General features: G+C 34.5%; 1 protein-coding gene across 1 annotated transcript in view; it reads left to right on the top strand.

Annotated features, from left to right (window-relative positions):
- Window positions 1–16,594, top strand: part of RANBP9 (RAN binding protein 9) — a 95,309-nt gene that overhangs the window by 65,709 nt on the left and 13,006 nt on the right. Inside the window, exons 7-12 of the mRNA XM_025382402.1 lie at window positions 4,977–5,161; window positions 7,106–7,218; window positions 8,419–8,527; window positions 9,988–10,178; window positions 12,063–12,210; window positions 15,444–15,565. Coding sequence (XP_025238187.1) covers window positions 4,977–5,161; window positions 7,106–7,218; window positions 8,419–8,527; window positions 9,988–10,178; window positions 12,063–12,210; window positions 15,444–15,565 — 868 coding nt within the window. The remainder of the gene's footprint in view (window positions 1–4,976; window positions 5,162–7,105; window positions 7,219–8,418; window positions 8,528–9,987; window positions 10,179–12,062; window positions 12,211–15,443; window positions 15,566–16,594) is intronic.

The following is a 16,594-nucleotide window of genomic DNA, read 5'->3' as shown; positions in this document are numbered from 1 at the left end:
ATGTAACATAGAAAAAAAGTAGATGTAGCATAGAAAGAGGTAGACAGGTGTGTAATTGAGGGGATGGGCTTTTGAGAAGAGCATTGTGGGGACAGGCAGTGTGTGTAGGGGCAGATTCTGGTTGGTGGGTTGATTTGGTCTTTAACAGGTAAGAGACTGTGGTGAGAATGCTGTAAGTTTCATTTAGAGTTGGGTAAAGGGTTTAGTGACTTTTTTTATTTTTTTATTTTTTTCTGTTGCGGCACTAAGCATGTGAAACCAACTAGTCAGTGTGAGCTTTTGTTGTTGTTAGCTTTCATTTTCTTGTTCATAGATAGAGGTGATCATTTGGGAAAAGCTTGGTTGGTTGTAGACATGTTGATTATTTTCTCTCCCTCTTTTGAATCACCAGTTATGTTTTCTCCCTCAGGTAGCCAATGATCATGTGCAACTTCCTTGTAACAGTGGTTACGGTGGTGGTTTTAGGTTTCCTTTTAGTATAGTAGTTTTCATTTTTAATACTGTAGATCTTCTGGGACTTCCACAGGCTTCATATCACTTTTCTTTTAAAGGAAGCATCAAGGAAGCGTTGATATATTTGTCTTGTACACCTGGGATCTCTCACAAGCTACCCATACCATTGAATCCTGAGAGAAAGTATATTTGCAGAAAATCCAGTTTACCTATATTGTTCTGCACCTGTTATGGAACATAAGTGTTTATACAGCTTTGAAAACCTTAGATTTTTTTCAAAATAGTCTTTTTCCTCAGCTTACCTCACCAGTTTGAGAAATGACATTAAATATAACTAATTCAGTTTGGGATTTAATTATACAATTAAATTATGATAGTTGCACAGTTCTGTGAACATACTAAAAAACATTGAAGGCTGTTGCTTTTTAAAGACTTTTGTTATAGTAACTGTTCTCATTTTAAATGACGTTGTTTTTGAATTCTGGGCACTGACTTGAAATCTACTTTTTGTGGATACATTATTTGTATAGTCATTTTTATTAGAAGAGATCTAATGTAGACCAAAGCTGTGCTATTGAGAATAGAAATTTATATTGTATACATTTAGCTTTTAAGCAATTTCTAGATTGAAAATACCTTTTGCAAGTTAATAGAAATGTTTTCCTATTCTTTTCATAAAGCACCTATTCTGTCTATGTACTATTCTACATGGGCGGGAGTATTTTTCTGGAAGACATTATTACATATAAATCTATAGTGACGGTGCACCTGCTGCATGGATGAACCTTGAAAACATGCTAAATAAAAGAAGCCAGTCATCTGGGTGCGGTGGCTCACGCCTGTAATTCCAGCACTTTGGGAGGCCGAGGCGGGCGAATGAGGAGGTCAAGAGATCGAGACCATCCTGGCCAACAGGGTGAAACCCCATCTCTACTAAAAATACAAAAATTAGCCAGGCGTGGTGGCATGCAGCTGTAGTCCCATACTTGGGAGGCTGAGGCAGGGGAATCGCTTGAACCCAGGAGGCAGAGGTTGCAGTGAACTGAGATCATGCCACTGTACTTCAGCCTGGGCCACAGAGCGAGACTCTGTCTCAAAAAAAAAAAAAAAAAAGAAAAAGCCAGTCATAAAAGATCACATATTTTGTTGTTCCATTTATGCAAAATGTCCAGAATGGGCAAATCCATAGAGTTAGAAAGTAGATTAGTGGTTGCCGGGGGAATGGGGAAATGGGGAGTGGCTGCTAATGGGTACTGGGTTTCTTTCTGGGGTGATGGGATTGTTATACAATTATAATAGCTGCACAGGTGAACATACTAAAAAACATTGACGGCTGTTGTTTTTTAAAATCTGTAATATAGCAAGTTAAGGATTATGTCCTTAATCCTCTTCCCCCAAATTCTCCAGTTTTAAGGTTGAGTAAATGGTATAAAAATTATAGTTACTTTTCAGTGAGCCAAAACTGACTTAATATTACTAAAACTATTTTAAATCTGTATCAGATTACAGAAGTAATGTATAGTATTAAATACTTAAATGAGAAATGTTTATATATACAGAAATGTACAAAAGAGAAGTTCTTCATAGTCCCAGTCTCTTTGGCTATAATGTTTGTTTTAACTTGAGTATATATCCTTTTAGACTTCTTTCTAAACACCATATAAGCCAGTATGTTCAGTTTTTAAATGTTTATATGAAAGATAGGGTCATAACATATACAATATGTTATACCTTACTTTAATGTGTATAGGACATCTTTCTATGTCCATACATAACATTTTTCATTCTGTTCTTTTTGCCTGCTTTATGTTATCTTATTGTATTAACTTACTACCACAATCGATTAATTATAAAATGTACATTTTTTTCATATTTTAGTATTTCTGAAATGAGAATGCACTGTAGAATCAATGACTGGTCAGAGTTTAATTTGCATTATGTTTTCCTAGACACAAAATAGTGATATTTGATACTATTAGATTCTGAGATTTGATGAATGTGGTATAGTATCACCTATCTGTGAATATTTTAAAGTTTTGTTTGCGTTACAAATAATGCTACAGGACATATCTTTGTACATACTTATTTTTCTGTAAGAATACACTCTTCCAAGTGAAATTACTCAGTCAATGTTAATAGATTTTTCCTGATTTATTTATTAAAAGATTATATCAGTTTATTTCTGTGTAAGTAGATGAGAGGGTTATTTCCACAACCCTTATCAACATTGGATATTCTCAGCCTTTCAAGTCTTAATCTGATGTGCAAAAGTTTTTAAATCTTGAACTTTTAATTTAATTGATTTTATTTTTAAGTGCACATTAAAAATGTTCATCTAAAAAGTTGAGTGTGATTAAACTTCTCTTTATGTGTTGTCATTTTTATTTCTTCTACAAATTGCCTTCATATTCGTTGCCATTTTTAAGAATTTGAACTTTGTCCTCCTAAATTTTTTCTATATTTGGAAAACACATTTTGCCATATGTGTGGCAAGATTTTTTTTCTAGAAGGTCATTTATCTTTGTCATTTGTGGCATGTTTTGTCACTGGGAAGTTTTAAATTTTTATGAAATAGTTTTATCAGAGAATTCATGAATGTTGATTGTCTTTGATAGTGTTGATATAATTATTTTTTCTGAATTTATAAGAAAATTTAGATGAGCAGATCGTTTTAAAAGTGTCTTTATTTAGACAGTACTGAATATCATTATAAACTCTGCGTAATGAACATAATCGTCTCACTCTGTGGTTTTTGACTTATATGCTTTTGTGTTAAAGTATTTCATAACTGTAGTGGGTTTTCTGTTCTTTTGTGTTTTGTTTTGTTTTGTTTTAGACAGAGTTTCACTTTTATTGCCCAGGCTGGAGTGCAATGGCGCAATCTCGGCTCACCAAAACCTCCCTGTCCCAGGTTCAAGCAGTTGTCCTTCCTCAGCCTCCCGAGTAGCTGGGATTACAGGCATGCACCACCACACCCAGCTAATTTTGTATTTTTAATAGAGGTGGGGTTTCACCATGTTGGTCAAGCTGGTCTGGTACTCCTGTCCTGAGGTGATTCACCCGCCTCAGCCTCACAAAGTGCTGGGATTACAGGCATGAGCTGCCGCTCCTGGCCTGTTTCTATAAAGTCTTTAGGTCTCAGTTTTCTCACTGGTGAAATGAGAAGGCTGTACTATCTCACCTGTTTTTGGCTTAAAAGTTTATAAACTTGTTAGCTCTGTTGATTATTGAGAATCAATACATTTGCATACTTTAGCCATTTATTTCCATAATCCACTAGTACTTTATGTTTTTTGATATTTTGACACACTTTTGTTTCTATTTTGTTCTGCTTGATTGAACAGTTGTTTTTAAATACACCCTCTTTGCATTTTACTGTGAAATCTAACATCTTATATTCACACAGAAATTATCTGTTCTTGATCTTTACCTTGTTTTGTACTAAAAATACTTGTTATAACTATTAAATCAAAGATATAAGACATACATACAGATAATGAAAATATGGTAGGATTTGGAGTTGCAAGAGGAAAAATCAGTTTTGGATGTGGTGTCAGACAAACTTGTGTTCCAGTTCCATCTCTGCCATTTGTTAGCAGAACGACCATGAGCAAGTTATTTAACCTTGAATCCTCATTTTTCTCTATCTTTGTAGTAGAAATAATAATAGTGGCCTCACAGAATTATGATTAAACCCTGGCATTTTGTAGCCACTCAGAAACTCATTCTCCCTTTAGATGTAACAACCAATTAGTGACATAGCCAAAAGAATGACTCCTCTATTTTTTGTTTATTTGAAGTTACCAGCTTTTCATCTTGATTAACCTTGAAACCATGGAGTGTACCTGAATGCATTTCTTAGTTTGGGTATTCAGGTTCATTCTTTTCCTCCCTTGAAATACGTACATTTGAGTTTTTTTTCTTTTTCTTTTTTTTTCTTTTTTTAATACAGAGAATCCCCACTCTTCATGGCACTGTGTTTTGCTTATAGTTAAGGTCGTATCCCCTTCCCTTTGTAAAGTTAGGCATCCCAAATGTACAGAATGAAAATAGTAAATTTAAGCTATTAAATGACAGACTAGCTGAGATTGTACTTTTATGATAACTAGCTTTAACATGCAGTTTATAGAAATGTATCATATATAAAATCTGGGATAAACCTGAGTTATGTGTTTATATTTGAATTTCTGTGACTACTGTATGACATAATCTTAGAACAAGAGTTACATCCACATATTATTAGTAGCATAATACCTCATGGTATAATACAACGTTGTCCCTGAATAAATAAAATAGAGATCTTCGTTCGCTTTGTTTTTTCTTGATGATTAAATTGCAAGAAGTGATATTTTTTCATCTAACATATAATTGAGACCATTTGTTTTAGCCTTTTACTAATATTTTGATTGGAATTTTAAAATTTGAAGTAAATTTATAGTTCTGTTCTTTTAAATATAACATTAAAAAATTATTAAATCTAACATAAAATGGATAGATGTTTAATGAAATACGTTATCTTACAGCCAAATTTGTATCCTACCGTGGGGCTTCAAACACCAGGAGAAGTGGTCGATGCCAATTTTGGGCAACATCCTTTCGTGTTTGATATAGAAGACTATATGCGGGAGTGGAGAACCAAAATCCAGGCACAGATAGATCGATTTCCTATCGGAGATCGAGAAGGAGAATGGCAGACCATGATACAAAAGTAAGAGTGAAGAAATTTGAATTTATGTTATTCAGAATCTATTTTTTATAAGATATTTATTCTTTTGGTATCCATGGAAGCTTTTTAATCCACTAATTTATATACTAACATCTATTATATTACTGATTTTAATCTCAACAAAAAGTAATTTACTCCACTCTTTAAACAAATTAAAAACAACTGTTTGATCACACACATTCAGAATTGTATTTCAGTCTGAATTAATTTGACGAAGGAAATAAAATGATGTTAGGTCACCTAGGCTAGGTTAATTCATTTGCTATTCTTAGTAATAGTATTTAATGATTTCTGTAGGTTATACAATTTAACTTTTAATAGTGTTAATGCAAAAGATAAAGTTGAGAGATCATCTAAATTTTATAATCGGGTTCTGTGGATTTTGGACACGAACTTGGCTGTGTTTAAGCTCTCAATATCTGAACTATCAGCAGTAGTGAAGTATAGACTTAAAATTTAAATAAATACCATTAAATTTAAAAAGTCATCTTCACTATTATAATCCAGGCCAAGAAAATAGCAGACTTTCAGATACAATTGGTCCAACACATTTCATCTTTAATGTCCTTATAATTGCCTTGAATATTCTTAACTTTAAAATTGTAATAAAATGTTGGGGGTATTTTTTAGAAAAGGTAGTGATTGGGAGACGTAATGATGACTCTGAAAGCACACTTCTTCCCTAGAGCTATTATCATCTGTATTACAGAGACTGGACACTAGTTTTTTTGTCCAGCCCAGTTGAGCATAGACAACCCTGATGCAGAATCTGGTGGTCACCATGAACTGAAGCTAGAATGGGTTGTTCTGGGACCACATTGTTTTAATGCCCTAAAAATGGTTACCACTGAGCATCATGGCAAAATAGTAGAAAACATTTATCTTAACCTTATAACCAGGATCCTCCCACCCACTTCTTCACTGAATTGATACTCACCATGAACTCTTGAAGAGTCCATTCTAAAAGGTCCCCTCCCCCTTTAACTAATTTGAACAGTTGGGTAAAATAAGATGCACATCTGTTTCTTAGACATTTTCCCCGCTTTCCTCCGCACTTCGCTTCAGTCTCCTCCTGGTGAACCACTGCTTCCCACCATTTTTTAACTGGCCCTTAGTAGTGTCAAGTGGAGGCAGGTTTAAAAGTTGAATATTTGTAGATAACAGATACTTGGGTTAATATTGTTGCATCACCAGTTTTTCTAACCACATTTTGTGGATAGATGTAAGTATATGTTTTGACTACCTGGTACCTTTTTAAAAGATTATTGTATTGCAAATGTGTCACTCACATGTAAGTCATATTGGATAAATCTCTTGGGTAAAACCATAGTAATTGATTTAGACTAGAAGGCTGATTCTTTAATTAGTAGTACACTTATAGACATTGTTCTGGAAAATTGTCTCTCTGGATTCACCTTAGTATTCTGTACATACTGTGTGATCCCATTTCATATAACTGGTGTATGAAGAAGATGGTTGAATTCTGGAACATTAAGATTTAATCTTTTATTTTAAAGTTGGTTATTTTACACAATGCCACCAATTACTGGACTAAGTCATAGGATAAAGTCAAAATAGAAATTATGGTTAGAAGGGCTGAATAATAAGATAGGAAGGGACCTGGGGGTAATGAGAGTCCAAGAATCAAAGAAAAGGTCACTTAATGTCCTTGATTCTCAAGTAATATTTATTTTAGGGAGAGGAGTCTCAACATAGCATTTGCAGTTATCTTTTTGAAAATACTACATGAATAGAACAAAATGATGTTTTTCAAAAGCTTACTTTAAAGGTGAAGTTCTTAACGCCTTGTTTCAAGGAAATAGGTTCGTTTTTATAACACCAGAGTAGATTTTGTTTATGTAAATTGTAGTATGAAGCATGTATTCTCTTCACTAAAAGATGTATGTTTTTTCTTTTTATTTTAAGAATGGTTTCATCTTACTTAGTCCACCATGGGTACTGTGCCACAGCAGAGGCCTTTGCCAGATCTACAGACCAGACCGTTCTAGAAGAATTAGCTTCCATTAAGAATAGACAAAGTAAGGACACTGTGGTGCATGGCTAATATTTGTTTTCAGATTATAGATTTGGTTACTTTAATTTTTAGAAATTTTATTTTTTTAATTTAAAAAATTTCGAATATATTAATTTAAAATGGATGCCTCTGAATTTTATTTTCACTGACATTTTTGAAGATCAGTTTAAAAATTCACATAAGACTCTGTCAGAATTCTAATTCTAGAGAGATTTTACAGAAATTTTTGTAAGGAATGTCTTTACCATTTTTTTCTTAAAGGAATGTTTTCTTAAGCTTTCAGGAAATAAACATTTAATAAAAAGATTTAAAAAATAGTAAAGTAGTCTGATTAGTTGGAGGAGATAATGTGTGAAAGAAATGTAAATATCTTTTAATTTAAATGGCTATCTAATACAGTATTGATCATAAGTATTTATTATTTAGATCCTAGTGCTGGCGTGTGTGGCCAGAGATAAAACAGGTCCTATATAACAATGGCAAGTCAGCATTAACTGCTCCATAGTTAGCCATCCTAAAATGGGTGCTGTTTGTCCATCAGGGTGGGTATACTTGACAAGCGTATAGAGATGAAAACAAAACAGATGGGTGAAATTAATGGATGAAGACAACTGTTTCATAGGTCAAATTGCTGTAATAGCACTGATTACATTGTGTTGTAGTTAATTGTGTGCTGTCCTTTTCTACTATTTTAATAAGCTCTATTGAACAGAGATCACTCATTTTGTATCCTCATCATCTAATTTAACAAATATCAGATCAAGTGAATGTTCAGTGAGTCTCTGTTAAATTGGAATCTTACTCAAAAGCTATCATTTTTTAGTCCTTTGTTCAGAAGGTCATCATGTTTGATAAGGCGTTTTATTATCTCTTTAAAACAGTCTTTTTAATCTCAGTGTTTGAAACTTCAATATTGCATAATAGATATTTTAACTATATTACTTGTATGTTTGTGATTTTTTTTAAAAAAAATTTGTGACAGTACTTGTTTTTCTAATTTTTTAATAAATGTCTGAAATGTTTCCTGGATTGCTGAATGGAAACTATGATATTAGAAAAAGAAATTGAAATTAATCATAATTTATTTAAAGATTTCTTACTAACTGCCTTTCTTTTCTGAGGATCCACTAAACTTAGATAAAACTAAGTTTATGTTTTATCTACTTTTGTAAAAGTTAATCGTTTGCTTCCTTTTACTGAATAGGAATTCAGAAATTGGTATTAGCAGGAAGAATGGGAGAAGCCATTGAAACAACACAACAGTTATACCCAAGTTTACTTGAAAGAAATCCTAATCTCCTTTTCACATTAAAGTGAGTTTGCATAATAAAATGCTATATTTGTTATATATTATAAGTACTTGTCATATATGTTACATAATAAAACACATTTTCATGCTTTTGTAATTTTTTTTTCTTTTTCAAATATAAATTTTGTAATGTAGTACATTTAAGTAACATGTTATGAAAAATACTTTTGTGTTAAGGACCATAAGCAGAAGGTGTCTTTTGCTATGTATTTGCTGTTATCATTCTATTTATGTTTTTAAAAATGTGAAAATCTTTAGAAGATGGGTGTCTATTTTTCCTTCTGAAAAGTACCTTACATTTAATCTCTCTGGCATTTTAAAAAATTGTGGTAAAATATCCATAAAATTTACCATTTGTTACATTCACATCATTGTGTAACCATCACCACCATCCAACTCCAGAACTTCTCCATCTTCCCATACTGAAACTCTGTTAAACACTAACCATCCATTCCTCCCCCTAACCCCTGGAAACCACCATTCTACATTTTGCCTGTATGAATTTGACTACTCATATAAGTAGAATCAGAGTATTTGTTCTTCATGACTGGCTTATTTTAATTAGTGTAATAGCCTTAAGGTTCATCTTTATTGTAGCATGTATCAGAATTTTCTTCCTTTTAAAGGCTGAATTGTACTCCATTGTTTGGATAATACTGCATTTTGTTTATCCATTCATCCACTGATGGACACTTAGTTTGCTTCTACCTCTTGGCTATTATGAATAATTGTTATGAATATAGGTGTACAAATATCTGAGTCCCTGCATTTGATTTTTTCGGTTATATACCCAGAAGTGGACTTTCTGGATCATATGGTAATTCTGTGTTTAACTATTTTTTTTTAATAATAGCTATCCTGATTTGACACTTTTAATTGGTTTTATGAATCTTTGTTACTTAAAAAATGAGATGTTACTGAGCTTTCGATTTCAGCTTGTTAAGCAACAGGTATCCTTTTAAGCCAAATGACACAATTGTTTTGCTTTAGAGTAAGTAGAATTTTAAATGAGGCCCATTTTGGTTAAGAGGTTGGAAATGGGACGGGTGGGGAGAAAGGCTATGCTTTAGATGTATCATATATACATAAAATCCTGTCCTTAGGCTCAGTTTGATTTGCTACCAAGTGCATATGTTATTTTGATTAAATTACTTGTAGCAAAAAAAAAAAAAAAAAAAGGGATTCATATCTTCTTATAGGTAAATTCCATTTAGTAAATCTTGATTAAAGGGGGGTAATATTATTATAGTGTCTGATACATCATACTCTCATTTTTCTGGAAATTCTAAAATTCTAAGCAATAAAGTATAGGACACCGTATTTAATATTTTTAGCTTACTATCTAAAGACCAATCTTACTGATAAATAAAAGTTTTAAAAATATTTTTAGAAATCTGTTGCTATTAAATAAACAAAAGGCCATTTGAAGTTTATGTCTAAGTAAATTTTTCTTTTTTCCTTTAGAGTGCGTCAGTTTATAGAAATGGTGAATGGTACAGATAGTGAAGTACGATGTTTGGGAGGCCGAAGTCCAAAGTCTCAAGACAGTTATCCTGTTAGTCCTCGACCTTTTAGTAGTCCAAGTATGAGCCCCAGCCATGGAATGAATATCCACAATTTAGCATCAGGCAAAGGAAGCACCGCACATTTTTCAGGTGAGATTTAACTTACGACATTATTTTTAGATTTTTCCTCTTTATAATCTTAAACCGTTTTCCTTTTGAAAATCTGTATATTTCCAGCCGGGCGCGGTGGCTCACGCCTGTAATCCCAGCACTTTGGGAGGCCTAGGTGGGCAAATCACGAGGTCAGGAGTTCAAGATCAGCCTGGCCAACATGGTAAAAACCCTTTCTCTACTAAAAATACAAAAATCAACTGGGTATTGTGGCAAGTGCCTGTAGTCCCAGCTACTCAGGAGGCTGAGGCAGGAGACTTGCTTGAACCTGGGAGGCAGAGGTTGCAGTGAGCTGAGATGACACCACTGCACTCCAGCCTGGGTGACAGAGTGACATTCCGTCTGTCTCAGAAAATCTGTATATTTCCTTTGTAACTGTTTTCAAATGTGTATACTTAAGATTTTCTGGATTTTCTGGGTGAAAAATTGTAGGTTCAGATTCACATGTTCTCAGTACCAGGAAGTAACTTGAAGAACAGCTGTTTCTGAGAGTAGGTTATTAGCAGACCTTCATAAATGAAAGCATTCAAGTGAAAAGGTAATTGTGTGTTTTAATAAAATATAAATTTAAAGGTGATCCAGCTGTGATATCTTATGCCACTGGTTACCACACCTAGCTGGGCTGCCCCTGCCTCCCTCCCCTCTCCCCATCCCCAACCTTTCCCAACCAAGCCTCTTGCAAAAGTCAGCTCTGCCTAGTTCATTTTCTCCCATCTGTTTTTTGACTCGTCAGTCTTACTCTCTGTGACTTTGGGCCTTCTTGTAATTAAAATCCTCTCCTTTCTTGGCTTTTGTGACATCGCTTCTACAGGTTTTTTTGGTTTTGTTTTTGTTTTTTTTGTTTTTTGGTTTTTTTTGAGACGGAGTCTCGCTCTGTTGCCTAGGCTGGAGTGCGGTGGCGCTATCTGGGCTAGCTGCAAGCTCTGCCTCCTGGGTTCATACCATTCTCCTGCCTCAGCCTGCCAAGTAGCTGGGACTACAGGCGCCCACCACCACGCCCGGCTAATTTTTTGTATTTTTAGTAGTGATGGGGTTTCACCATGTTGGCCAGGATGGTCTCGATCTCCTGACCTCGTGATCCACCCGCCTTGGCCTCCCAAAGTGCTGGGATTACAGGTGTGAGCCGCCGTGCCTGGCCTGTTTTTGTTTCTTTTAAAGAGTTGGAGTCTCGCAATGTTTCGGAGGATGGTCTCAAAGTCCTGGCCTCAAGCGCTCCTCCTGCCTCAGCCTCCCAAAGTGCTGGGCTTACAGGTGTGGGCTAGCATGCCCAGCCAAAGATGTATATCTGATGCTTCTCAGTCTTCTGTTTGCCCATCTTTTTAATTCTGCATTTCCCAAGATGATATATTTGTACATTTAACATTCTTTAAACAAGTCAGATAGTGTCTCCTTTCCTTTCATGAAGTAACATCATTGCTTTTTCTCACTTCAATTTATACTCTTTTCTGCATTACTTCCTCTCAGTTATTTATATCACCACTCTGTAAAACAAGTGTGATTCTTATGTCTATTCTTAGCCACTACTCCTCTTGAATATCATACAGTCGCTTCAGGCTTGGACAAATTCTGAGCCTCAGTGTATTCATATGTAAAATGGGGATGATCATAATATTGCCATCTTAGGGGGATTTTGAGGATTAAATGAGATCTGTAACCCTTCAATAAATGTTAGATGAGGTAACAATTAAGATCTCACAGTTAAGTATTCTTAGTATCCTTTCAAAGAAATTACCTGCTTACATCATCCATTGACTCTCCTACATTCTAGAAGTCTTAAATACAAAATCAACATGGAGACTTGTTTACAACCATATTAATAAATTAGTGTTTGTTTCTATTTCCATGTGGTATCTTTTTCTTCAGGTTTTGAAAGTTGTAGTAATGGTGTAATATCAAATAAAGCACATCAATCATATTGCCATAGTAATAAACACCAGTCATCCAATTTGAATGTACCAGAACTGAACAGTATAAATATGTCAAGATCACAGCAAGTTAATAACTTCACCAGGTAAGTAATTTCACTAACTTTTGCATTAATATAAGCAACCTAGTTATAGGTGTAATCACTGTAAAAATTTTGAAAGAACTTGAATTATGTGACCCACAGAGGGGCTCTGGGAGTTCCTAAGCCCCCAGAGAATAAAAGGGTAGGGACTCAGTTCCCCAAAGCCTTTTAGTCTCCTACTATGCACATGAGCTCTTTCTTTAGTTTCTTCTTCTCTACTACCCTCTTCCCCCTAGTAAAGTTATAAGGACAAATTCAGGGCTTCATGCATTGTCTTCCCGCCAACCACAGAGCTATACAAATGATCACATAAATGCCATTTGTTATGTTTTCACAGTAGTTAAGACACAGTAGCATATTTAACCTTGAATGGTGACATAAGATAAATTTACAACTAATTTTTTCTCTGTGAGTTTTTTTTGTTGTAAATGTGTAGAATGTTTTCCAAGTTCAAAACTCGCTTTACAAAGAATCTTTTTTGAAAGCCTTCCTTTAAGTAGCTTGCATATAGCAGATGGTTAAGTCATTTAGTAAACATTAGTGTGAGGATAGTTTTGAGGATTTGTTGGGCACCAAACATTCTGCTAGGTAGGGTGTCTGACTTCGAAGAGGTTTGAAAGACGATATCTCATTCAGTATACTATGACCCTTGACATACTCAGGTTTAATATTTACGAAACCTAAAAGTTCATGAAGTGAAATTATTTGAATTAAATACTACTGTGCAGTTGCAAATTATTGTGAATTCACCCTGCCCAAATCATCCAGGACTGGGTCAATTTAATGTTGATTTGGTCTATAACAAACCAGTTGGTTACATTGCATTTTCAGGAAATGGTCACCAGTGCAACATTTTCTTATTAAAGGAGAGAGAGCCTAACTTTTAGCATGGAATCTTAATGGAAATATGATTTTGCAGAAAGGAGTCTATGTAAAAAAAAAAAATCTATATTTGAAAATTTGGAGATTAATCTCAATTTCTGGGTTGTCTGTCACACATGACAAAAATTTACTGAAGTAATGTTGTGTGTGATTGATAAAAGTTATAATGGAGAACCACAAAAGTGTATGAGAACAGCAGAAAAATCGTCTTTCACAGCAGAGATGATATATTGGAAAATATAAAATCAAAATATAGTTTAAAAATAGATGGAAATTTAAAAAGTTAACTTCATCATGCTTTATAATAAATGCATTGGTACTTTATCATTGATCAAGGGTTCTGCCAATGTTTGAGGGTAAGATTGCAGTCAATTGGTGAGTTTTTCTCTTAAATACTATCCTCACAGCAGGAAGTTGCTAAACAGATCTGTTATTACCTGAGTTCAGGGACGCAAGCTTAACGGAAGGTCTGATGACGCAACATCCTCCTTTGTCTGCAGTATAAAAGGGAAATACAGGAAACTTTTGAACTGCCTTAAACTATAACTTGTTTTGTAGTTGGTAATGGCTTTCCTTACTGTGAAGTAGGCAAAGATGGTGTTAACTATTTAAACCATTTTACAGATGTAGAGCCGGATATCAGAAAAGTAAATGACTTTTTTTTTCCTTAAGGTCAATTAATAGTAGCTAGTAAGTCGCAGAGCTGAGGCTGCTTTTCAGGATTTGACTTGCAAACTTGTGCTTTTTCCCTGATACCGCCCACCATCTGAAATGCTCTTCTTCCTGCCCTCCCTCACCTCCAGTATAACTCCTGCCCAGGCTGAGAAAATGCAAGTTCAGATGTCAGTTCTTCCAGGATGTTTTCCTTGATTTCCATCCCATCAAATGTGTCATGTTTTGTGATTAACTTTCATCATAGTACTGATCATAATTACTCTGTAATATAGTAACTTAATTAGCTTTTTATAGGTTGTTTCCTGCAGGAAGGCAGAGGCTGTTTCATAGTATCCTTAGCACCTAACAGGGATCATACCTCAGAGGCTCTTAAATGTGTGTTAAATGAATGAGTTCCTTTCAAATACTTATCTCAAAAAAAAAAAAAAGTTTAGTATTTTTTAAAAGGCCACTGAAAGCTGTCATGGTAAGGATTTTCTTATTTTTAAAGTTTGGTTTTTCTTATCAATTTTCGAAGTTTGTCAAGATTATAAACAAGCTTTCCTGGTTGAGTAAGTCTGCTCTGGAGTCCTAGGGCCATATCCCCCTTTTCCCTAGATCTCTTGTGTTTTTTCACCTTAACAGTTTTACTAACAGGAGTGTATGCATGCACACACGCCCCCAAGGTGTTAGAATTTGTTACCTCTGGTGGTATTACGCACAGTGGTTTTTGCTCATCTGTATTTTTTTTTCTACAAATGAATATATATTGCTTTTGTAATAAGAAATGTCATTTTTATCTAAGCATTGCCTAAAATTTCATCGAGTGTTTACTTCTAAATTGTATAATTATTACCTAGACCTTCATAGGATAAATCCTAAAGATTAGATATTTATTGTTGCTTATAAGAGTGCGGATGGTTCTGAAGGACATACATTGACAGCTTAAATATGTCCAAATGTAGTTATTGGCAGATAGATATTCACTGAGTGGAATGAGTGAAAACTGGAAACTAGGACACCAGTTTAAAAATTAAGATTCAGCAATACTTTAGCCATAAGATAGCCTGTGAGAAAGAAATAGTGTCATGTGGTGAAAAGGGATGAGAGAATGAAGCTCAGTCGGTTTTTAAGTGATCAGTTACCCTTGAAAGAGTGTATATTCTTAAGTAGTGAGGACAAATGCCAGAATGCCGACTATTTAAATATAGTCTAGGAGTGGATTGAGTATGAGGTCCAGTATGAGCTGAATTGGGTTCCAGGAGTGAGATGTATTTGTTTTGAGAGTGAGGTTTTCACCTTACATACTGGAAATCAGTGCTGGGAGTAGAGGGGAGAGGGGTGGCTAGGGAGTTGGTGGGGCCGCAGTTGATCAATGAAGATGTACAGATCTGAGTTTGAAAAATAATAGGATTGTGCAGAAATATGATTTCTCCATACTGATGTAAAGTCATAAAACTACTACATTTTAGCATATGTACTTTTTTCCCTCCCTTATCTCCAGGGGTACAAATTTGTTAAAAGTCAGCGACTTGTTTGGCTTTGAATACATTCAAGATGTAACTAAATACCTTTTTTGCAGATTTCTATTGCCTCATGAAGTTAGTTTATTCATAGGCTATACAGTTCAGTAGTGATTTATTTTAAACTAAGCTGCAAGTATGATATTTCTAAAATTAGGTTTGTTTTTTCGTTTTCAGTAATGATGTAGACATGGAAACAGATCACTACTCCAATGGAGTTGGAGAAACTTCATCCAATGGTTTCCTAAATGGTAGCTCTAAACATGACCACGAAATGGAAGATTGTGACACCGAAATGGGTCTGCAGTGATATTTCTTACATTTTTAATAAAAAATGATGGCTACAAGGTTATGTTTTTACTTGTACTGATTCACAGCTGATGAGCATAAACCAGATTTAACGATGTATGTGCCGTAGGACTTGACAGTAATGCATAGCACTTAAACTCTTGTTTGAGTGGGCTGCTAGAGAAAATAGAGTTACCTTTCAGCTACAGGCAGTGTTCCTTGCTGAATTGCTTAGGCTCAGGTATAGCGCTGTCATGAATGCAGCAGAACTGACTTGCTGGTGTTGAGCCTCTAGGCTATTTTAGGTTAGAGATGATAAAACTTCTTATATTTATTTCAGTATAGTCAGTAAGGCCAAATGGGTAGATGATTTTACAAATTCTAATCAGTATTTCTTAAATGGGTTTAATGTAAACGTGTGTGACTATGCATAGTACTATCCCTGATATATAGTAGATGCTTAAGTATGACCTCCCTCACCAAAAAAAACCCCCACCACAAATAACAAAATGATGTGGCTCCAAGACACATTAGCATGCATAATTTTATTTTGTAGACAACTTACGTAGTAAATTGCCTGTCCCATCAGCAGACTATCCCATCAAATGGAGAGTGAAAATTTGTTGGAATAAATTTTTTCATTTATTTGTTGGAATTCCATGGCAATGTTAGATTTCTTATTATTTTGAGATTGAGTGATATTACTAAAATTGTTTTTTAAAAAGAAATGCAGCTTTGTTTTACTCTTTAATATCAGCCACCTCAGTTTCTGAAGAGTAATTTAAGTATAGTGATAAAGAGCAGGAGTTCTAGAGCCAGATTACATAGATTTGATTTCTGCAACTGCCACGTACTAGCTGTGTGACCTTGGAAAAATTACTTAACTGCTCTGTGTCTCAGTTTCTTCATCTGTAAAATGGGTATAATAATAACCTCATAAGTTATTGTGAAAAGTAAATGAATAATCCAAAAAGCTGATAGCACAGAGGGCTTAGGAAATATTAACCACCATCATCATCGTTACCTTCTTCATTATTAAT

The sequence above is a fragment of the Theropithecus gelada genome, chromosome 4, assembly GCF_003255815.1.
Source record: "Theropithecus gelada isolate Dixy chromosome 4, Tgel_1.0, whole genome shotgun sequence".
NCBI lineage: Eukaryota > Metazoa > Chordata > Mammalia > Primates > Cercopithecidae > Theropithecus > Theropithecus gelada.
Note: the sequence above shows the minus strand (reverse complement) of the source record. Positions and strands in the feature narration are given on the sequence as shown.